The 24588-nt window shown below is 41.1% G+C and overlaps 2 protein-coding genes across 2 annotated transcripts; both read right to left on the bottom strand.

Moving 5' to 3' along the window:
• Positions 1-247: 247 nt before the first annotated feature.
• Positions 248-13893, bottom strand: NUB1 (negative regulator of ubiquitin like proteins 1). The gene is made up of 15 exons (XM_032681916.1): positions 13737-13893; positions 11646-11763; positions 11399-11560; positions 9917-9975; positions 9288-9358; positions 8654-8836; positions 7020-7108; positions 5552-5658; positions 4468-4654; positions 4001-4108; positions 3685-3837; positions 2668-2814; positions 2281-2373; positions 1344-1536; positions 248-936 (listed from the first exon to the last, which is right to left on the bottom strand). The coding sequence occupies exons 2-15, from the start codon at positions 11760-11762 to the stop codon at positions 773-775; spliced, it is 1833 nt and encodes a 610-aa protein (XP_032537807.1). The 5' UTR covers position 11763; positions 13737-13893; the 3' UTR covers positions 248-772.
• Positions 13894-17272: 3379 nt separating this feature from the next.
• LOC116783941 lies at positions 17273-24291 on the bottom strand. Its single transcript, XM_032681974.1, is given in 4 exon segments — positions 17273-17594; positions 17596-18104; positions 22701-23076; positions 24162-24291. Coding segments are annotated over 3 exon segments (843 nt in total). The 5' UTR covers positions 22930-23076; positions 24162-24291; the 3' UTR covers positions 17273-17489.
• Between the last annotated feature and the right edge of the window lie 297 nt (positions 24292-24588).

A 24588-nucleotide genomic window follows, 5' to 3' on the forward strand; every position in this document is an offset into this window, starting at 1 on the left:
GAATGCTGAAGCTGGAGACAACTACTGAGACAGTGCCTGGACCACGTTCTGTTCAGCAGCTGATTACAGAAAGTCTTCTAATCCCCAGGAAATCCATCAGTCACACACCTGCAGAGGTTAAGAGGAGCTGCTTGGGGACACTGGTTATTTAGTTATAAAAGGAAATACCAGTACGTCACTACACCAGCCCCAGGACAGGGCCCTGCTGCTTTAACACTGGTTTTAACATAGCACAGAGGTCTCTCACTGAAAGCAGAAGCAGCACTGAGTTACCTTTATTGCCTGTGTAACACCTGTAGGAAGGGATAAGAGGAACACGGTAAAAAACCCATGCACAACAGATACATAAATGTCTCTTAGAAATCCTTCAGAAGAAAAGGAAAGCAGCTGGAAAGCTGATACCTCTACAGCCTCATGAGCTAAGGTTTCTGATTTACAAAGTCATGTTTTTCTTTTAAAGCTGGTATTTTAAAATGGTATAGAAATGCTTCTTTGCTAAGTGAATTAACTTGTTTCACAATAAAAATATAGTTTAGTTCTATTAAATTTTCTTCTGAAAATAAATGTTTCTATTTTTCTGCTATGACAATAAATTACAATGTATCACAAATGTAGGCTTTAAGCAGAGTTACAAATAAGCAGGAATTAAGTATTCCATCTATAGTTTAACTGAATTCAAGGCCCTTAATAAGAGATAAGCTGAAGGTGCATTTATAATCCAAACTCAATTTGACAAGGTAAATACACATAACTGAAGTAGATTTAATGGGATTTAGTGCTGTGGTACTTGTATATAGGATAAGTATTCATGAATGATCTGTTCTTCTTCCTCCAGTGTTAAATCCAGATAATCCTCTTCATGTTCAGGAATATCCTCTAGAATTTCATTGACTGCATCAGTCTCCATGTCTTCATCTGTTGGTGAACTAGAAGAACCTTCCAGTAAAAAGCAGAAGCAGTGAATTCACCTCTGAAAGAAGTTGGTACTTTCCCTCTTTCATGAGCATGGCTGCTCTGCCAGTCTGCTCCTGCACAACTCCCTCTCACAATTACTCTGCAAAGGATAGGGCAGGATGGCCAGTTTTTCCTACTGTTTCCTATTATTTAAAGGTGTAGGAAAGCCTTTATTTATACAACAGGGATCACTACAGCTCTGACAAATAATTTGAGAAAAAAAAATATATGTGCAAGTATCAATTATCAAAGGCTGCCTTGCCTGTAACAGTGTTTACAAGAAAAGCAGCCTGGGGCATTACTCGAGCCCCTCTATCACTTAATTATTCCACACAAAAGCCAGAAGAAGAGCCTTCCCCTTCCCCACCTACTGCATGCAACATTCTTACCTGCAGACTCTGTAAGCAAGTCCTTTGATGAAGCTGATTCCTCAGATGGGCTGGACCCTTCGGAGGACAGCAGCAGTGAAGCAGGAAGAGCTCCCCCATAATGAGCAAGGGTTTGGGAAGCCACGTGGATGTTGCCTTTAAAGACCTTTAGAGCCTGTTCTGCTGACTCACGGCTGAAACCCATATACATCAGCTGCAGGAGGGGGGAAAAACCAAAAATAAAGAAAATCTGGAAAAATCCAAGCTCATCCGGCACCAGGGTCTGACAGGAATATGACTCTGCATCCCACAGTCATTCCTTTCACACACAGAGGAAAGCACTGCATGCCAGGAATTCCAGGACACTGACTCTGGCTTAGTGAACAGTTAACAACAGGGCAGTGACCTATTAAAGGCATGGGGATGTTGAGCAGGATCAAAAAGCCTCTTGTCTAGTATCAGACCAATTTTTTTTCTGTTTTCAAAAGGAAACTTCAAAGCACTCCAGTGTGTCAGGAGGGTGCACGTGCTATTTACTTTCTCTAGGCAATACAGTTTTCTTGCCTATCTGACATTAATTACTCAGCCACACTAACTACTGCCGAGCATGTCATGAGAAAGAAACACATTCCAACTCTTTCCCTTGAGCACTGCAGACTTGAATAAATTTCTCATTTGCTGTCTTTTTTGGGATACAGCATTGCAGGGCACATACTTCCCCTCTGCACCTGTGCATGGCAGGTTGGTGCAATGAGCAGGAAGTACAAACAAATTACATTTTATCTTGAGCATGACTTCACCGTGAGAAGTGAGTCAGAGAGTGGAATTGTGACAGCCTGAGTGACATGGGTCAAGGAATATTTGTAGAGCTTTGCTTAAGGAAGATCTGCCTTATGTTTGAAGGCATAACTCAGAAACAGGACAACCAACTCCCAAGAAAGCAAGTGGTCTAACTTACTTGCTCAATACTTTCTGGGGAAACCTGGAACTGGTCCGTGGCCACAGAATCGTCATCATATTCCACCAGTAACTCTGGATTGTCAAGAAGAAACTACAATAAAACAGAGGGGGACCAGAATAGAGCAGCAGAGACACAACAGTCCTCGACATGGATGTGTATGTAGCCCCAGAGTTGATAGAAGCAAACCTCAGCCAACTTAATTGATATCTGATTCATGGGGTCAGGAAGTGCAAGTTAAGTTGCTGCAATTCGATACCCAGAAAAAGTAGCTATGAACTAACAAATACAGTCTGCAGAAAATAAGAATCTACTAAACAATAACACCCCCCCCAAAAACAAACAAGTTTTTTTGTACAACACTACTACTCCTGAAAAATCACTTACCTTAAAGGCTTGGTCCAGGTTTCCCTGTGTATTTTGAAGAGCTATTTGAGCAGCTCTCTCTGAATAGCCCATATTTTTCAGGGTATTTATGTCTTCCAGTCGCTGCCGCCTTTTAGCTCTCTCCTCCCTCCTTATCTGTGCCTTTTCCTGCAAGAACAGACATTGCAAAGCTCACTGCACACGGGAAAGCTTTAGCACACTGCCTGTGCACGTAGGGTTTCTCGGATCTTTTACTTCAAATTTGAATCTCTTGAGGAAAAGGCTTTTTTTTTTTTTTTTTTTGTAAATACAGACTGTGCTGCCAGACACTCGTTACTAAATAAAGCTGCATTTCCATGAGGTAGCACTGTCTCCATACTTCCGCTCTGCAGATCAGATCTGGTGCCATCACAGCTATTCTGGGCCCTGTGTGGTAAGTGACAAACCCGTTTGGCAGATGGGCCCACAGACAAGACTTGCCAAGGACATACAGTCAGACCTGGGCAGGGAGCCAAGGAGTTCTGTTCAGCCTTCCCTTTGGCTTTTCTGTCCACGTTTCACTGTCTGAAGTCTAGGAGCACCCCCTCAGCTTACCAAGCATCACTTCAGATCTGGACAGCACTGTCTTCACTTTAGCACAAAAAAAATCCCTCTCCCCTCCTGTATCTTCCAAGTGCAAAGCCACAGTATGGGGTAGCCAAGCCCAGGAGTGACAGCTTGATCCTGGTTTTATTCCCATATGGAGCACTGCTGAGCAGCAAACGCTGGTGCAAAGTCTTTGCAAGTGCCTCTGTAGTACAACCACAGGTCTTTGGCGCTCTCATCCCATCTGTTTTGGGACAGAACTTCCCTTGCTAATGCATTAAGTTTTGGTTTCAAACTTGTGGCAACATGTCAAACTGTCAGTTACACCAACAGTGCCAAAGCAGGATAATCCAAGTCCTTAATTTGGCACCACTGTGCACCAGTCACACAACGCACAATCTCACGGACAGCCCAACCAAGGCGATCCGTGATTTAATACTTCCCTGCCCATACCTCTCTCCTGTTGCTGATCAGGTTGGCAGCATACTCCACATTCCCGTGGCACGCTCGCAGGGCAAGGCGAGCTTCCTGTTCAGAGAATCCCAGGAGGGACAGGCGATCGACTTTATCAGGATCTATGGACAGCTCTTCGTATAAAGAAGATGCCTGGATATAGAAAGAATAAGATGACACTATGTACACTGTTGCTGAGCTAAAAACAAAAAAAGCCTCCCCGTTTCTCTGAGTAAGCAAAGAACAGATGCAAGATGGAGTCCAGTCACAGGGGCTGGAGTGAATGACTCCTTAGTTTTCCCTAATGGTGTCTTACCTTCTGGATGTACTCTGCAGCCTCCTTCTCCCTGCCACTGTGATAGTGCCCGATCCCTTGAAGAAGGTAAAGCCGTAGAAATAAAACCTTCTCACGACCATAGCTTCCCTAAGGAATTGTTTAAAGAAAGAGGGGGGAGCATGTGGGTAGAAGCATGTGGTAGAACATGAGTTCTTCATCAACAGAACACTTTACACACTTAAAGAAGACACAAGTCAGTGCTACGAGACACTTGGTGTGCAGATGAAGTACCACACCTAAAACCCTGATGATGCCTATAAATACATTTCCCACGACCTTTTTGTCAGGTCCAATGTTTTCCCTGTGCTGACAATCACACAAGTAGATGACAGACTAATGACACACAAGAAAACTTTACACTTCTAAACTCAGTCTTGTAATACTCGAACAGTAACTGAACAGATGAAGGAAAAAAAGCCACCAAAATTAAATCAAACCCAGCATACTTTGATGTCAATAAGCCTTTCGTGGTTCTCCCCATAGCACCTCTGGAAGCACCTGTGTGCTGTGGACAGCTTTTTCTCTGCATCATCCAGGCAGTCCAGCTGCTCCAGGCGGAAGTAGCACCACACTATATCCAGCTGCAGCACTGCATAATTATCAACAGTGTTCAGCAGTTCTGTGCTGCACTCACTGGAAAATAAAACAATTGCTCTGGGTTTTTTTTTCTGGGAGGGGGTTGTTTTCCCCCCCACACCATATTTTTTAACACCCCTGAAACAACATGCTAGAAGTGTGCACACTCACATGTTTGAGAGTGCACACTCTTCATACTTGAGAGTTATATTTTGAGTTATGACATCATAACTGATGTCAGGGGAACTTGAATAAGCACTGATCTGCCATCCCATTCACTAACACGCAGGACACCAATGCTAACACTACATCTCAAAGCACTAGAGTAACAAAATGAGCTGTGACTACTATGTAAGTTGACATCTCTAAAAGCAGAATGGAATTAAACCCTGTGCATTCTTTGGGAGGACAGAAAAATTGTCTCAGTGCACACAAACGTGCCGAGTTCTGTGCCAGCCTCCTTGCATATACACACAGATGAGAAACAGACAGGGACAGTATTACTTTTGGGATCTCAAAAGAGCAATTTAGGGCTCTGATTGCTGACAAGAAACTAATTTACTTGCAGAAACCCTGGTATGGTTACTGACCTGAGCTATCTGCTTCACCTTTTACAAGAAATGATTACTTCACAGGAGCAATTGCAAATGAGTATCCATAACTGTCTCTCAAGCTAATGCAATTTATAACCTGGTGTATGAATATTGACAGTTCCTGTTTATGTTGTTATGAAAGATTAACTTGCCCAGTGGCAGTATCTGTTTCAGCTGTTCTACATGAAGCCACCTGTCACTGCAAGTCAGAGCCTTTATCTGCTGTCTCCCATCTGCAGAGGGGGTGTGAAGCAACCCCAGAGAAAATTGGCCCTGATTTATATGCACAGGTAGAGCTAGTGCTGTTCCTGTATTTGGCTGACAGTAAAGCAGAGACACAAGGACTCAGGAATGTTCTCACCAGAAGTGTTTATCAGCATCCAGCAAATATGGCAGAGCTATTTCATATTCTTTCTTCTTCATTAATGCTCTGCCCTTCTCATGATAACCCATTGCCAGCACAAGCGCCTAGAAAAAAAAAAACATTGAGACTTTTTGTGGCACCTCCCCAACTCAAAGAACTAAAAGAAAATATCAGAAAAACACCACTGTATCAGTTCTGTAAGACCAGTACTATTTCACACTGCTTCATACTTTTCTCCCATCTGTTAATGCCAGACATTGTCTAATTAAAAGCAATGAATGTTACTGACACATGAAATGCTGCATCAAGCTGATTTTAAGAATGCAACCCTAGAGGGATTTTCAATGGTGAGTGATACAAAGCTCAGCATTTTTCCGGGTGCTACACTTTTTAACAGCACCAAATTTGTTTCACTTTGCTATTACAACTGTCTTTGTAAAACCTAAAGAAATTCACCTCCCGAAAATCCTCAGAACTGAAAAATCAAATTTTGAATGCGTCAGGAGAACACTCCCGTTCCTGAGGTTTGACAAATGGAAATGTAAATAATAATTCTGGATAGGAACAACCCACAATATTTCCTCTCATCCTTGATCAACAGTGATGAAAACTCATGCACTTGAACATTTGATGCTTTAACTCTTGAGGTGAATTACTACTTTCAGCACTTCACCAGAACAGCATGCACTGTGAGATTGGACAGTTGAAATTCCAATCATCCAGGTGATGCAGAAAAAAAGCCTCAGAAAAGGCTAAAGTAGCAGTTGGAACACTCCAACTAGGCCTGCTCATTTCTGCACATTTTTATTACTGGGTGTAATTCCAAGTATTTGTAGAGATTTTATTCATCTTCAGAAAATCTAGTAATCTTGAAAGACAGCACCTATTACTACTCTCCTGCTTCAGCAGCCAACATCAGGTCCTTCTGTAACTCAGTGCATGCACCCAACTGAAGATATTTTCAGTTGAGAATGGGGAACTTCCTTGAATGGTGAACAAATTTAAGTTTGAAAGGGGACACAGTGCAAAAGATCTCAAAACTATTTTAAAATAGCCCACTTTAGAGAGACTCATCAATTTTCCAAGTGGAACTAAGGCCTAACAAACAAGTTATTTTCATACCATTCTAGGGCACCCCAAAATTAAAGTAGGTGGTAAGATATAAAAAAATTAAAGCCCATCTTAAACTACAAAAGTAAGATATGGACCACACAGGGGTCAGTGCAAGTCTAGACCTGCAATGAGATCAGAAATCAGAGGTTGCCTCCAGATGACTGAAGTATGACCAATTATAGAGTTCTACTTGAATTTTATTCCAAAATTATTTGTATTAAGCAGACATCTAGTGGGCTCAGGGTTACATCCCCAGAAAGTCTGACTGTATTTCAAACCCATATTTTAAATGCTTCACAAATCAAGCTTTAAAGAGCCATCTTAGTGACTTTATAAGATACTTTTAACCTACTTTTTTAGCTTGAGGAGGAATTTGGATTGACCTTCCAGTTTGATTAGCTATATCTAAGTATGGAGCAGAGTCTGGATCCAAGTACTCCTCTGAAAGAAAAAAAAAAAGCAGTTTAAATTTTAAGTACCACCTTCAACAGAGCAACTCTGCTGCCATAATATTATGCCAGTACACACATCACTAAACAGAACAGCAGACAAAGCCAAAAATATCAGAACTTCATATAAAAGCTGCATGTGTGTTCTTCTGGACATACCAACAAACAGTGACCCTGACCAGATAAACATGAAGAACTTCTAGAAAGGTCACTAAGGAAAAGGCCTTGTGCATCCAGAAATTTAGACACAGCATCAAAAATTACATGAATTGTGAAGGATTTTTTCGAGAAAGACAAAACACCTACATTTTACACAACATAGCACTTGAAATGATTTATCAACTAAAGTATGGAATATCACAAAAAAAATACAACTGACCATAGTTGATAGAGCTGAAAAAAAATACAGCTCAGTATTTTCCTTCCCCACATCCTTAATGCTTATAACCAAATTATCAGTCTTGTTTTCACTTCCACCCGATTCTCAACGAAAAGATAACTGTCTTTTGTTTACAAGAAAAGTAAGGATGAGCTTGTTGAGATTAAAAGCTTCTGCCCCGGAATTTTTCTCAGGTGAAACAAAAGGGCTGTTAAACCCCCTCCTCCACTTCACACAGAACCTTGAGCCTGTTGCAGACTCCACTCCGTTCTCAGGCATTGGCTGTACCTGACAGTTATTGGCAAAAAGCTGAAAGAGGCCCTATAGACTATTCAAAGTTTAGGGTCTAAACCACCCCTTAAGTCCATAAAAGGAATCACTTCTTTCATTTGTTTAAAATCTGGTCTTACAGTAAAAAACTGCCTGTCACTGACTGTTAAAAGCAGCTTTGCTCAGGTGTTTCTGCATTTGGCAGGAATTCACTGCTTGCTCAGCTCCACAGTTCCCTGTTTGTGGATTTTTGAAACAATATAAAATAGAGAAGTGATTTAAACTCGCCGTGTAGCCACGCAACTCCCAAACACAACCTCATTTTGAGAAAGTACTGCTGTTAAATTAACTGTGTCCCTTTAACTGAAGCCACAGTTGCCAGCAATCAACCTCCAGGGCAATGAGAACAGAACAGCCACGCTGCAGATGACAGTGACAAAGGAGCTGCTCTGCACAATGAAACCAGGGCTACACACAGCCATAGCCGAGGCAAACCACCAAAAAATAAAAGTTTTTAATTACTTCTAATATATTATTACACTGTGCTTATGTCTACAATAAATTTAAAGCCTGTTCTCACGAGTCACCAGTCCCTTAACAGTCAAGTGCCAGTTAAATAACTGATTCATGCCATATCCATTCCAAAGTGACAAAAGTTTTGTAGTATTCTAGTTGTGATAAGAAGGATTAGACTAGAAAAGGAGTTTTAGTCAACTTAAAATCCAGTTTTCAAGTGGGCAGAAACCTAGAAAACTACAGACTGAAGTCCAGCCACGGTACAGGCGCTCTCCCATGTTGAAAGGCCACTGAAAAGATAATTTTTGATGCACAAGAATTAATAAACACCCATCTCCCCCTGACCCCACAGGCCCCAACAAGCCCCCTTACCTCTCTGTGCTAGAATTTCCAAACCCTTCTTAGTTCTTTGCATCTTGTCATTTATTTCTTTTTCTTTCTTGCACTGAAGTTCTTCCTCCTGAACTTTTCTTTTGGTTTCCTCATCACTCTGTTCCAGTTGAAGTACCATCACTTTTGCATTGTGTGTTACACCCTGGTCTTCAAGGGTTTTGCCTGCAAAATAGAGTGTGATCTTCTAAAGAAAAAGATTTTTCATATTCTTGGGGCATCAATGAAAAGAAAGCTGTTGTCATCACTTCTCACAACACATCTGACAGGCTGAACATGTGTAAAGCACTACAAAAAGGTTTTGAAAGTGCTGTTATACAATATGCTTTTTAAAAAAAAAAATAAATATTGGGATTTCTCTTAAGTGTGCATTTTCAGTATTTCAATACTGAAAAAGTGGATTTTCAACATTAACTACAGGATTCCTATAATTGATCTAATTGTATCTAAGAATTTTGTTCATTATAATTCACTACATTTCCTGTACAGAACCTGACAAATTTAACTGCTGTTCCTTGGGAATTTCTGAAATTAACAGAGTTGTAACAAACTTTTCTCCTGAGAATCAGTAAACTAGAAAATGATCATAAAAGCATCCTCAACTAGAGATACATACCCAGGTCAAGCTGCTTCTTATTTATGATTATTTTGACAGCACTTTCTTGTAATGCATATTCCTGTGCTATCCTGTGGAATAAATAATTTCATCCATGAATATAAATTTATAAGGTTACACAATATAACTGTTACAATAGCAATAAAACTTGAAAACTAGTATGTTCATAAGTTGCTCAAAACTTTTGCCATAAGAGGCAGCTGCTAGAAGTAAAATAACAACATGAAAAAGCTTTATGTACCACACAGGGGAAAATGTGAGATAAAGAGAGGGGAAAAAGCAAAACAGACAAAAAAGAATCTGATTTTTCTTTTAGGCTTAAAAACACAACAGAAAGAGAAGCTAATGTTCACTGTTCAGAAGACCTGCCTAGTTGCAGATGTGGAACAGTGATCACTGGTGCCTTCTCAGGTGCTTGCTGGGGATTTACACAGCTGCAACTTTCCCATTTTCCATCTGTTAAACCACAGGAAGAACTGCCTTACAGGGATACTGGACATCCTGTTCAGACACACGTGCTAAGAAAAAGCCTAAATCAAACAAAAAGTCCTTTGTGTGCATTTTTTTCTTCAATATTGTATGACAGGGCACCACCCCATTAGAGAAGAGCCAAGGATGATTACACTTACTGTGATCTGAGCTCCTTGCCTGTGATGAACAGGCTGGTTTCCAGTGGGATTTTTCTGCTCTGTAGTAATTGAATTGGGTGGGGGAAAGAGAGGGAAGGAAAAAAAAGCATGGTATCAAGATACTTCAGACATTTTCTTAATTAATTGTTTTACAACTAAAATGTCTTTTTCACATAATAGCCATGTGAAGAAGGTTATGGCTGGATATACACATTTCTACTTTCCAGGCAGAGAGTCCTATATTTGCTATATAGTGCTAAAAATAAGCATTACAAAAGGAAAATATTTAGATAAATTAGAATTAGATAAATCTAAATTCAGAACCAAACGATTTTAACTAATTTAATTATGCACTTCCAATCTTAACTCTGCTTTTAATTATACCACTCACCTGTGACTGGCTAAGTTATGATTAATTCCTACTGGTGTCTCTGGTCCCAGATTAGATAAACTGGAATTTTACATTAATTAATTCCCCTATATGCCCAGCAGCATGATAAAGTAAAAATATGAAACTATGTGGTTGTTTTAACTGCATGGCAATCATTTGAAACCCTCTACCCTTTAAGTCCAGGTAATTACTTTTCACTACAGGGGTATTTTACGTGTGAAACTAGAGGTTGAAATCTGACTTTAAAAGAGCAAAATTTAATTCAGTTCTGTCTTAGTGAAGCTTTTAGGAGCCTGCCATAAAAGGCTGAGCATTGGAATGGGCTGCCCAGGGAGATGGTGGAGTCACCATCCCTGGAAGTGTTTAAGGAGTGACTGGATGTGACACTGAGTGCCATGGTCTGGTTGACAGGGTGGTGATCAAAGGTTGGACTCGATCGTCTTGGGGGTCTTTTCCAACCTCACTGATTCTGTGAGTCTACAGTTGTATGATCCCATGAAGGGAACAGATGACTGTGATCACAACAGAAAATCCTGCTTCCCATTTCCAAGTTCAAACACTGGACATGCCCATTTTAAAGTATGGCCTAAGATGACACCAAGTTCAAGCTGCTTATTGCACTTATAAGGGATTGGTTTGTTTTTTTTTAAAGCTGCTATTTAAACAAAAGCTGTGGTAATACAGTGATATTAATATGCTGATTCAACTTTAGGTATTCTACAGCTGAAAAAATGCATCTGTTCCTTGCTGCTAACATGAAGAGTTATGTCAGAAGGAATCAAACTGAAATAGACACCTAGATCTAATTTACTTTTCTTAACTGAAAGACAACTTGTCATTGAATTTTAAAGAGAAGCAATTACTGATCTCCCAATATTATAGTCCCTTGCCATGATATTCCCACATACCTGGGAAACTAAAGTATATCTATATAATTCCCCCTCTCCCTGTTTTTTATACCTAACACAGATCTTTCACACAAAACACCTGAAAAAGTCAAAGAATTGAAAATAGCTGCATCAGACACATATCCAGAACTCAAAAGGACAAAGCAAAGCTACTTATCCTGAATTTTCTGCAGTGTTACTTACTTTTCTACGAGGCAGATAGATATCAAGTCTTGCAATCCCAGTCACTTTAAAATTCTCATTTCCAGTTCCACGCTCAATTGCTTTACACCGTATTTCTTCAAGCATATTCTCTGTGTCATTCTCATTGATATTCAGCTTGGCTGAATATTTTTGCACAAGCTCCTAAGAAAACAGCAAGAAAAAAAGCTGGGAAAATGCACCAGCAGTATGACATAGAAGATGTATGACAACAACTCAGAATATTTACCTTCATCTCTTTACCAGCTTCTTTTTTGTCATTTGTATATGGTGGCTTCCATAGCTGAATTTTGTCCTCTCTCAGGCAGCTTGTCAGTTTTGCTATCAAATATTTCTTTTGTGCCATCCTTTTAAAATGAAAACACAATTGGAAGAGAAAAGAAAGAAAAATTAACGAGCCTTTAATATAGTTTTCTCGTAGCAAGATATTCTACTTTTCATGAAGTCTAAGTGACATTTTGGAATTCTGCAATAGAAGATGAACACTAAAGGCATTTTGGTGGGGAGAGGAACCTGAGGGGCACAAGCAACAAAGAGCAGAGGCTGAGATGAGAGATGAAAACTCATCAGTGGGGAGAAGATGATGGTGAGCTGAACAGAGCAGCTCCCTGGCTCACAGGTAAGAGTTCAGCCTGAATTCAGCCTGAATAACAACAAGTTATTCTCATTCAGCTCAGGGAAAGCAGTAACCTCTGAGTTAATCAGCATGTCCCTGGGGAAAAAAAACCAAACAAACCCAAGAAACAGGGAAGGCACACAGAGGGCAAGGAAAGGTGGGTGCAGTGACCTCAACAGAAGGAAAAAAAAATCTAGGTGCACGTTAAAGCAGGGGAGACTTTTGCTTCTTGAACACTGGGAATCATATGGAAAATGTCCTTTTAAAAGCATTTAAAATGTGCATAGATGCAGTAAGCTTGGCATGGAATTTGATTCCTCAGTTTCGCTTTTCTTTCAGAGGGGTTTCCATCTCTCTGTCTTGTTTATTAGCACACAGCTCTCAGGAGAAAACAGGACAGAAAAGCAGAATCAAACATTTCTACTGGTTTCCCCAGTTTTAAAGACTGCTCCAGGCTCAGGAAAACACTGTCTGAGGGGGAAAAACACAGAAAAACATCCAATATGTGTTAAGTTTATTGGTCAGCCTTAACTCAACCCCAGGTTTAGTGAGCTACAAAGAACCCTGGAAGTTGCACTGACAAAAGAGGAGTCAGAGGGATGAACTGGGTAAGTGGATGGTTTAACAATCCTTCCCATTGGATTGCTGTAATTTGCAGTGTGTCTGTCCAAACTAGGAGAGACAACTATACACTCTTTGTCCTGCTGGGATACTGCTGCTGTTATTATTATTTTAGGGCCAAGGCAAAACATGGCCTTTGCAAAGCTGGAACTGACAAACACACTCAGTTTTCACAAGACTGCACTGTAGTTACAAATGCAGCTTTCCCCCTTTCCCAAAACATGCCATGGAATTCTCATGAATAGCATGTAACCATAATTTTTCCACTTTTAGCTAATGCTGAAGAACCATTTTATAGCTATAATTTTATAGCTATACAGTTAACAAAAAAAAATTAAACTTATTCCTGCAAAACCTCTGTTACAAAAATTAAAATTCTGCTTTCGCAAACACAAACCCTATCATTTTATATGCAACATTTCTAATATTTATCACAAATTCCTACCACATCATCACTAAATTGCACAAGAATCCTTTGCAAAAACTCTTGTGACTCACTTTTCCATCAGCCAACAAACACCACGAGCAGTCCTGGCACAATTTCACTTGCAGTATGAGTTTAAAGGGGACTTTCTCAAAACTCGTTTGAGTAAGCAATCAGGGGAATTTCCCAGAGGCACCCTGAATGCAAGACCGAGCTTTCGAAAGTAAAATGTCATCCTCCAAAGCCACTTTGCCTTATTTGTGACATGAAACAAGTAGAGGAATACGACGGGTGACACAAGATGCAGAAATAAGGTTCAAGAGCCAAATTGTTGACGGAAGGAACAGGAAACTGTCAAAAGAGCTGAGTAATAAAGCAGAACGCGTTAATTTTCCTAAAGAAAAGGAGGAAAGCCGCCTGGCACAGCTCTGACACATTCCTCCGCGGCTAAAATCGGGGAAGGACTGAAGCAGCGCAACGAGCAAACCCGCCAGGGCAGATCCCCCAACCCCCCCGGCCCGGGGTGCTGGAGCATCCTCATCTCTGCCCTGGAGCACATCCCAACCCTCCCCTCCCTGCCAGGGCAGCGCCGCCACCGCCAAGTCACCGCTGTCACCGCGGCGGCCCCAGCCCCGCCGCCCCGGCCCCCGGGCACCCACCTGCCGCCCCCGGGAGGGGGGAGCTCGGGCGCTCCCGCAGCTGCTCGCCGGGTCTCCTTCCCGGGAGGACGGCGGGGGCCGCTGTCCCTGAGGGGAAGGGACCGGGAGCGGTTCCTACGGCGGCCCGGAAGGCCCGGGGAAAACGGGCAACGTCACGTGGGTGAAGCCGCGCCCCGCCCACCATGGCGGCGCCCGGCCCTCAGCGCGGGGCGGCCGAGGGTGTGGGGTGCGGAGCACGCCGAACTTTTCACTAAGTCGGGATGTTCTTTGGTGTTCGGTGCTTGTACGCTTTCGAGCCTAATTAAAAAGAAAGTAATCACAGAATCGCAGAGTCGGCTGGGTTGGAAAAGAGCTCCGAGATGGGCGAGTCCGACCTCTGGCCGAACACCACCGTGTCAACCAGAGCACGGCGCTCGGTGCCACGTCCAGTCTGCCCTTAAACACCTCCAGGGATGGCGACCCCACCACCTCCCCGGGCAGGATGGTGACTCTGCCACCTCCCTGGGCAACCTATTCCAATGTCTAATCACCCTTTCTGTGAAGAAATTCTTCCTAATGTCCAACCTAAACCCTCCCTGGCACAGCTTAAGGCCGTGTCCTCTCGTCCTGTCGCTGAGGAGACTCACCTCACCAATTATATGAGTACCTAAAGGGGAGTGCCAAGACAGTGGAGCCAAAGTCGTCTTAGTGGTGCCAAGCAAGAGGGAAAGAGGCAACGGGCAGAAAGTGAGGCACAGGAAGTCCCACCTAAACATGGGGAGGAACTTTACTGTGTGAGTGGTTGCACACTGGAACAGATTGACCAGAGAGAGTGTGGAGTCTCCGTCACTGGAGATATTCCAGAGCTGCCTGCATGCAGTCCTGTGCCATGTTCTCTGGGACCAGATGACCTACCCTTCCTACCTGACCCATTCTGTGATTTTGTGGTTCTGTGAGACATAATCTGTGAAACAGGTAGCAGTTTACAAGCTCTAAGTGATGTCCCATTGTTAGAAAGATAAATTACTTGAAAGTAGAATCGCCTTGTTAAGGTTTAGGTTTTGACATATTTCAGTGATCTCAGACCTAGAGGGATGGTGGACCTGGGGGAGGTTAACAAAGCTTGGGAAGAAGGACGTACAACTGATAGTGGGCACAAAGAATGCCAAATTTATGAGCCACAAGGACATTTGGCAGAATTCCCAAGGTAAGGAGGAAGCCGATAAAGCCACCCTGGCAACTGTGCTGAATCAGCTCCAGCTGGGTAAAAGGTAATTCTGGCAGGGGCACATCACAACCACCAACTCAAGAAACCCACCGAGTCAAAAGAAGAGAAAGACTGAGCATTTGGACTAGTTACCATAAAAAGCAAGAGAATCATTAAACAATAGAAGATAGAATACTAATTAATAAGAGAACTATCTAACTTGTAGCCAATAAACATTAATGTCTTTGTTCGCTAAAATGCATAAATTGTAAAAAGTTTTGATACTTGGTGTGCTTGATTTGTTGAATACCACTGAGCACCCAGGCTTGCACAATCTGAAATAAATAATGAATGTCTCTCTTGAATGTGTAATTATTGGCTTGTTGCACACCAGGTGATGAATCCGATTTTGTGGACAACAGTGGGAGCTGCTGGTCCCAGGGTGTCTGATGGCTCGTCCCTGGGATGTGATGAGGGGGGTCTCCAAGGCTGCCCTGAGGCACTGTCCCTTCCAGGGGAGTTGGGGTTGGGCAGGTGCTGAATGCTCTGCAGCCACCCCTCAGCTGCCACCTCTCTGTGTGTGGGGCAGAGGGGGCTGAAATTCCCATCAGTGCTGAGAGGGAGCACTTCCCCAAAAGGCCAAGGTTCTGTGAAGTGTGCCAGGAAGGATCAATGTGAGCTTGTTTTGTTTTGGTTTGTTTTTTTTTCTTCCTCTGTATTCTTTGAAATCATCAGTATTGAGGTGAGATTTAGTGTGGGAGCTTTTATTTCCCCTTCATTGAGGATCAGCATGGTCTTGCCTGGTTATGGAGCCGTCAAAAGTCAACCTGGGTTCAGAGACAGGGCTGGAAGAATACATGGGGTGCATGGCAAACCTGGTGCTAAACACCACCTCTTGCTGAGGCCGTGCTCTAGTCCCCATAATGTCCTGGAGTGGGAGCAGGGCATGGCTGCAAGCATTTGGCTGTACAATGTGGGCTGCTCAATGTTGTGTTTGCATCTGAGGCCCTCAAAGGCCTGGGGCTTGTTCCTGGAATGTTTTTGGCACCTGTTATGATTAACTCATGTAGGCTAATTCTTTCATGTGACCAGCTGTCCCAGCAGCAAAGGGATTTTGTTCTAACTGCCCCAATGTGTGACTGAAATCATTGCACAGCAGTGTTATTCATTCTAGAATGGATGGACCTGCAGGAGCCCTAACATTTTCCTTGGGAAGTCATACAGACTATGTGAGGGTCCCATTTCCAGCTTTGGAAATGGGAACATTGCAGGGGTTATAGGGTTGTGAAGAAGACACTGAACTAGAACTTCAGGGTTCCAGGCTCCCCCATGTGCATAAATCAGTCAATTTTGCCTACTCATAAACTCAGAGTAAACTTGCTTTTATGGCAGTCTTGAGTTCAGTGCTTGAAACTCAGCTAAAGCTATGGTAATAGTGATGGAAGTTCCTGTCCCATTTCATTTTCACCACAGCTGCTTTAGGAAAAAGCCCATAATTTTCTCATTAGGCAATTGTGTGTGTGTGTAATATTCCAGTCTCTTGAAATGTGAGTATAGCAACTTTTCTCATAACTAAAACTACTCCATGTATAAATGAAGATTTACTGAAATTTCTCTTCCATAATGTCCTTGGAAATTAAATTGAAAGACTTATCCAAACGCAAAATGCCTTTTCTAAATAAGTTCCAGTCAGTACAAAGCACAGTAATATGCTAGAGAAGCCTGAAGAAAGGAAAGGACAAAGTGTTTTTATGGAGGAGTTTACAAAGGAGTTAGTTACTTAGTCCATGCATAAAACTGCATGGAGTTTAAAACCAAGGTTTTCAAGGTCCGTGTTTAATTAAGATAACTAATTCACTCAAAGGACAATGAAGCTATTGAAGTATTTCCTTCCAGGCAATTTCTTGTTTCATGTGGACTAATTGTTATCTAGTATTTTTTCCCTGTTATACCCATACCTATTGTGCATATCTATGTTTTATCTTTTTTGTTGTTGTTTCTATTAATTCTTTAAATACTGAACTACTGTGAAGGAAAAAAAAAAAGCAGCTATGATGTCTCATACCTACTCATTATGAAATGGGGAAACATTTCACTTATCCAGTTTCTCTGAAGCCTATGTTTGAGAAAGAGACTTGTCTGAACACTTGCTGCCAGAAGTGGGTGATATGTAGCTCCTGTTTTTCTCATTGAAAAGCACCTGCAAGAGAGGGTCTTCTTCCTCTAAAAGATTTTGCAGGAGGGGAGACCTCATTAGTTTCCTAGTGAAATACTGGGTATAGATGGGAACCAACAATATGTTATTATAAAATTTATATGTAAGAAAAAAAATTTTGTTTACTAAGTCCCATTGCAGCAATGGAAGTGAGCAGAGGTTTTATTAATTAATTTTAAAAATACATCAGAAAGCATCTTGAATGTCTTGAAAGTGAATGATGAAATCATATGTTAAAAATTATAAAGATATTAAAGATTATATAGTAAGAATCTTCCTTGGCTAATAAAAGTAGTAGACCTGCAGCAGGTTGATCTATGTAACTAGAAAGACTACTTTGCTATTTTAAGTTTTAGTCAAGTTTTTGGCTAAGTTTTAGGTATGACTGAGTGTCTTCATGGTGAGACATATAGTCCAAGCTTCCTTGCTGCTTCAGAAATTCTGGGCCCTTTCTTATTAGGGAAAGGGTAAAAGTTCAGTTTGTTGCAGGCTGGCATGCATTTTGTAGAAGAAACATGCTGGTGTGTCCAAACTGCTGAAGTGGCTGATTTCAGAGGAGGCTTTTGGCAGGAGCTTGAAATGTTGGAGCCGTTCTCCTCACTGAAACTGCTCAACAGGCTTGAACTTCCCAGTTGACTGAGTGCGGATAATTCACTTTCTCCTCCTAATTCCTTGGGTTGGGGTGTCCCGCTTCCCTTTGAAATCAGCCTCTGGTTGTCAAAACTCCATGGTCTGTTCTTGCGGTGGGAAAGGTCCCAGGAGACTCCTCGTCCTGGGGTTTGCCCCAGGCGGTGAGTTCCCAGGTGGATGTGCCACAGCAGGTCGCCTTCTAAGTTGCCACCGTTGGTTGTCTCCATTGTGACCTTTTTGACAGGAACATCTCCTGTGCATGACTTCGATCTTCTAACTTTTTTATTAATTAGGACGGCATTCACCATCGATTCTGGGAGAACAAATTCCCGTTCACCTACGAGAGAAATGCATTTGCACACGTTACCATGGTGGAAAAAAACACCAGGGGTATGATTTCTGTGGCAGAGACTCATCTGAAGAGCTTCAACACATGAGTTTATCTGTGCTCTTTCTATCTGTGGCTGAGAGTAGTGCAAGTTCTTATGAGGCCAGGTTAAAGAGTGCAACAATTCCATGCTTGGTTTTACAGTCCTGAGGACACAAAAGGTATCCTAGCTTTAGTCAAATGAAAATGGAAATTTATCAAGTCAATATTGATCTAACCAGTATTCTAAGACTCATTAACAGCACAGATTGAGAATTGACTTTCAGTAATTAATTGTTTGCAAGCAAAACTTCTTGAAGGTGAGTAGGGACTTGCTCAGTGTGTTGGTAGATGCTGTAATTTGAGAAGCAAAAAGTTTGTTTGATACTGTTTCAAGTTTGTATTCACAACTTAATAACATTGTGCCCATTTGTAGATGAAATAAGTTGTGAATGTCTTCTTTTTCATGATAAGGAATCATTAACATATAGGCTTGCATTTTAATATTTTACTGCAATTTTACTATTACAGTCAGAATAAAGGGTGTGAATAGCTTGTCACACTAGTGTTGCCTGAATGATTGCTTAGAGAAATCTTCTTGGTCCATGAATGGTAGAGAGTAGCTGTAACAGTGGGACAGAATCTGGTCTCTTTTTTATTCTTGTATCCCTGTAGCTTAATTTCTAAAGTGGTATGAAAGAAATGTATAAGATATTAGGGATAGAATTGCTAATGCTACTTTAATTACATGCAGCAGTCATCGAATTACTGGACAGGACTGGTGTCCTGAAAATGTGTGTCTTGAAAATGAATAGAAGCTGAACCATTGCACTAAAGATAATCAGTTGATGCTGCAACTACTAATGAAATATACCTCAGCTGGGATAAATAGATGCTGTGTCTGTTGCAGTATCAGTTATGAAGCACAGTAAAGGGAAAAAAGTAGACATAGAAGAATGCTGATTATATTCTGAAAGCATGTCTCTGAACAGCTGTTTTAAAAGGCTTGTAACCCTGAATTTGAAATGAAGCTAGTTTGAATAGGATGCTGCCTTTACAAAAACCCAACCCAGCACAACCTCTCCTTTACAGCTGCCTTTCGTGCCATCTTTACAAAGAGGTATTTGAAGATGTCAGACCCAGCTGATTTACTGGCAGTAAATGAACCTGTACAACAGTGCTTTGGCTAAGGAGGGGCTTTCACTGCTGCCTTTGGTTGTCGCTGAAGCAACAACCCCAGCATAACACCACAGAACTTTTTCTGCTCCGTGGGTTGGCCATGTAGGATTGATCTGATAAGAGCTGCTTTGCAGCATGGCTGGGAGGGAGAACTGTGTGAGCCCACACCTTCTGCTCTCCTGCTGTGTTACTGGGAGAAAGGAGACTAAAACACTGGCAGAGCTTTGAGGTGCAGGTGTGTTTGTGCATCTGTCTGTAAAATGATGTGTGCTAACAGACTTTTTTAGGGTGACATCACTCAGAGAGATAAGAACACAGTTCTGCATCACGAGACAGTGAGAATCAAAGTTATGACTGGACTTTATCCAAGAAATAATGCTGACTTTGGGTGGCTACACAAAGGTCCACTTGCAAAACAGAGCCCTGTGTGTTCTGCAGAACAGCACAGTAGAGCACCAAGCTATGAAAACCAGTAATTGTTCTCCTTGTGTGAGAGAAAAAAGCAAGTGAGAAGGGAACTGAGAGACTGAGGTGAAGCACCTTTGCATGTTCTTGTGAATGTTAACTGTGCTCTTGGCTGAACTGGCACTGATAGGCAATATCATGTATTACCTAGAACCTTATGAACTGGTCACCAGAAGAATTATGATCTGGCTTGAGCTGATCAAAGAGTTCAATGTAATGAGTCTAGTCAAATTTTAATAGTCTGCACTGGTTTGATTTCAAGTTTGATTTGATTCCTTGCTTGGCTACAGGTACAGCACACAAAATTGAGCACTGACCTTGGACAGAAATGCGAAAGTCCTGAACCCCTGTGTATTTAATTGACACACATTCAGCTCTCTCCAAACTTCTTAAAAAGCTGCAATTAGACAGACCTTTCTGTCTTTTTTTTTTTTTTTAATTAAATTGTGTATTATAGCCTTGTTGCAGAGTTGTTTACCCTCTGGACTTTTTCATATGATCCCATCATCAATAGATACTTTTAAGGTTCCAGAGTGGCAGAAGATAATCTTATTTTGAATTAGCTTGGGAAACACTTGGAAGAGATTTCTGCAGTCAGTGCCCCAGTGTTTATTCTGTTGTGACTGCATGTGCTGAATGCTCCCATTTAATTCCTAAAGTAAATACTGTTTTTCAGCTTCTTAGCCAATAAATAATGAATACACTGCTGTATTATCTCCTAGCTGGTGACTTTCAAATCTTATCGTGCTCTTTGTTCTCACATAATCAGGAATGGGCAGAAACGTGAATGTGGCTGTGTGTACTGGGGAGGAAACAGAACAAAGTCATTTTCAGGTGACTTTTTGGTTACTGACACGTGCATCAAAAACCTGGGGAAGTTAGAGGGTCTTAAGTCCTGTTTAAAGGTCCACGATTTCTGGCAAACAGATAGTGACATACAGAGCTAAAAGTCCTCAAGGAAACTTGGAGTTACCGTTCCAACTGTCGTGCAATAAACCTGCAGTGCTCAAAATCCCTGTGGTGTCATAAAAAGAAAGCTGGCCTGTGAGGCTGGAATGGTGCAGGGTTTTATTAGTTAGAACAAAGACCTTTGGCATGGATTTTTAAGACCACCAGTGACTGAAGGTGCTCTCGTTCCATGAGGGTTTCTGTGTCAGGCCTTTGAGGTTTGTGTGCATGTGTGGGGTTGTGGTGGTGCTACTGTTGTCGTGCCTCTCCCAGCCCAGCCACAATCTTACCCTCTAGGCAGGGAAACAATTTATTGTCAGTACGAAACACTGATACACACATGGACTGCCTTTTGATACTAGCTGGAATTTTAGGATAGTGTAGGGCATTAGGCTCTCCTGATATGGCAGTGTTCATCTCTGCTTGACATATTCTTGAAAACTGATGCATGTAACAGGGTCCAAGCGCTTCCAAACCATAGGAACTGAACATAACAACCCCCTCCCCCCAAACTTCAACTGCTTCTAACAGTGACATGAATTCTTTCCACACAGGGTGTTTAAAGATAGAAATTCAGTGCTGTAGGTTATGTGGTTTTGTGAATGTTTTGGAGTATGTGTATAAAAATACTTACATGTGGATTTTCAGCACTATTAAATTTTGAACTTCCCAGAAACTGTGCAGTCCTACTTTTTTACATCTTTTAATCTTCAAATGGCCTTGGAAAAAATCTGCTCTGATTACATTCATTATATTTGAAGCTTCATTTGAATTAATCTGAATAAAGCTTCTGCTTCCTTTCTTTAACTAACTTACATTTTTGTTACAGCTGATTAGTTGGGCTGTTTTGTCTTCAAGTTAACTGCGTTTTCATATCTGATAAAATATGCTTGTATATATTTTTTCTTCCTCACAGAGATTTTAATTCTTTTAACATGAGAATTTCAAAACATATAGATGAAAGAATATTTAAGAAGTGAATTTGTTGTATAGTTCATAATTATGTGTTTTTTCAATTGTTTTGATCACAAAGTCTGACACAGCCAAATTCTAGAACTGAAAAACGTAGAAGAAAACGTAAAAAATGAAATAACCTAAATTTTGTACTTGTTAAGATAAATACTAATGTGAGAGGTGAATGAAGCATGTTTTTCATATTGCAATTAAATTCAGAACATAACTTCATTAATTAGCTTAGTATTCTGAATATCAATTTAACTTTGAAACCTAATGAAAATATATCAATGTAGTATTGTAAGCAGTAGTTTAACTAAACTTTGAAACATTTGAAAGTTTCTTACATAAAATCTGTCTGACATAGCAGGTAGATGAGTGATACATGTTGTTACTTGTTTTTCTATTTATGCACTTTCCAAGTAATATGCACTGAGGATACTTTCAAAACAGGACCTTTTGTTCAAAGCTTGTATTTTAGTTACCCTCTATAACCTTTAACATAACTTTTTTTTAACAAAACCCCAACTTGTGCTCGTTACTTGGTATTTGCTGTTGCTTCCTGTAGTCTTTCTTTACACGGATAGAGAAGGGAAAAAGAGACAGATGACCCAGAATTGCAGGTTCTGATGGAAACATTCAAGAGAACAGAAATGTTACAGAATACATTGCACAAATACACTGAGTGCAGACATGAAGTACGTGGCTTCTGTAAGAGCAACCATCTGTGTTTAGAATTTTACTTTACTGACATAAAACCTGTAACACCTTACCTCAAATATGTTAATCTGTTTCAAATACAAGTTAGTGTTTCACTGACATGAAGATAATAGATATAAATTGACATAAACATAAAAAACCCTTGAGAGAAATGAATAAAACCTTAAAAAGACAGAAAAAGGATTCACTTTTACCTCTCTTGAAGCTGAACATCAAAAGAACAAAGCCAGAAGTTATTAAATCTTTAAAGAAGTAGTCTTTACATTACATATGCATTTTTTCCTATCAGTATAAGCATACCTGTTTTATATACAATAATGTCTGGCTGCAGTTTTTGCTTCTGTTTTATATGGTCATACTGCTCCTCAAGTTTGCCTACATCCATCTTGGTGAGCTGCTTGCCACGGTCTGCAACCTGTGGCTCTGAAGTGTGAGTCACTGAAAAAATACCAGTCATGTATTTGTAAACCTTCACCATCTGTTCCAACAAGGAAGAAAAAGTTGTGCAGAAGCAGGACACTTCCTTCATTGCGTTGGCAAGAAAGCAAATCGAGTATGAAGCATCTGAAATCTTCACTAAGTGAACGAGTGACTTTCTTCCAAGCAGAGAGACTTGTGTCAGAAGTTGCCTGGTCTGCGCTGAAGTCGTGGCTGTCAGTCAGCTTGTCTGGAGCTCCTGCACACAGAATTCATGGTCAGGACTGGATAGATGGATTTAATGTTTGCCTAAGGTTGTAAGCATGTGAACCTTTGCCAAGAAAAACAGTGAAACATGAAACCTCCTTGAACACAGTCAAGTGCAGAAAGGGCTGGGTAATACTGGTTTATGTAGCAATGTTAATTTTTAAAGGGATGATATTGAGGATGCATCCCCAGGATAGTAGTTCCACCTGGGAAATATTTTTCCATGTTTCTTTCCGTGTGTGTTTTGTGTCTTTTCCCCTCCACTATCCCTTCCTTAACTTTCACCCAGTTTCATTCTTGCTGACACTTCTTGGGGCAGTGGGGTGGGAGGAGACAATTTGTTATGCCTTAATACTTTTGTGCTTATTGCTTTCTTTTAAAGAATGTGTTAAAAGTGTTCAGGCCTCAGTGCAGAGTCAGAAGAGTATGTGCCAATGACACTTGGAATTGGGAGACTGGAGACAGGAACACCCTACTCTGACTCATTCAGGATTTCCGCCATTCTATAAGATGAAATAAATTACAGAAATAATAATTTTGTTACTGAGAGCTGAGCAAACCCTTTAAATACATGGTAAGCCACATTTTAAGACTTACTGTACATGTAACAGTATTATCTAAAAATGAGGCAAAAATTTAAAAAGTACATGGCTTTTGATTATATCAGATAAAGTATAAAACTATACCTGGACTACGTACTGCAAGTTTTTGTCCCTGAAATAGGTTCATCAAGGGCCTATGTGAGAAAATAATGCAGTTAAACTGTAGTTTTAATACAATTGTCATCTGCTCAGTTTCATGCACTGACACACTTTTGGTCAAAGTTTAAAGGGACTTTCTCAGAACTAATTTGAGTAAACAGTCAGGGGTATGTCCCGAGCCACTTTAAATGCAAGACTGAGCTTTTGTAACTAAAATGTCGTACTCTAAAGCCCGTTTGCCTTACATGTGACATAAAAAAAGCAGAGAAATAGGTCTCAAAAGCCCAAGTGTTGATGGAGGTGATGGTATTGTCAGAACGGTTGGCTAATAAAGCAGGACGCATTAATTTTTCCTAAAGAAAAGTAGGAATGCCACCTGGCACAGCTCTGACGCACCGGGGACAGCAGCCTCCAGGGGAACCTTGGGCACTCACGCAGCTGATCCCTGAGCTCCTTCCCGGGAGGAAGGTGAGGTCCGCTGGCCCTGAGGGAAGGATCCGGGAACAGCCGGGTGGGGGCTGTGGCATCACAGCGGCGGCGGGTTCCGATGGAATGCGGCGGGCGGGGGAACACGGGAGCCAGGCGGGGCTCGTCACAGTAGACAACGTGATGTGTGCTCAGAGGAAACGAAATAACATTTTATTCCTTCTTTTTTTTTTTTTTTTTTTTTTTTTTTTTTTTTTTTTTTTGTGGATGGCTCTATGCAAGCATCTGGAGGATATGTAGTATCCTCCGTCAAGCACAACAAAATTCAGTGGAATTGCAGGAAAGATTAATGGTTTGAAGTTGCCTTGGGTGCAAAG

The sequence above is a fragment of the Chiroxiphia lanceolata genome, chromosome 1, assembly GCF_009829145.1.
Source record: "Chiroxiphia lanceolata isolate bChiLan1 chromosome 1, bChiLan1.pri, whole genome shotgun sequence".
Lineage (NCBI taxonomy): Eukaryota > Metazoa > Chordata > Aves > Passeriformes > Pipridae > Chiroxiphia > Chiroxiphia lanceolata.

What these genes read in the sequence shown, in the direction of transcription:
- NUB1 (XM_032681916.1), bottom strand. Translation starts at nt 11,762, where the DNA reads ATGGCACAAAAGAAATATTTGATAGCAAAACTGACAAGCTGCCTGAGA. An exon ending in GATGCTGATAAACACTTCTG is followed by an intron (nt 4,655 to 5,551) that starts GTGAGAACATTC and finishes TTTATTTTCCAG; the next exon opens with TGAGTGCAGCACAGAACTGC. An exon ending in CTGCAGAGTACATCCAGAAG is followed by an intron (nt 3,838 to 4,000) that starts GTAAGACACCAT and finishes TTCTATATCCAG; the next exon opens with GCATCTTCTTTATACGAAGA.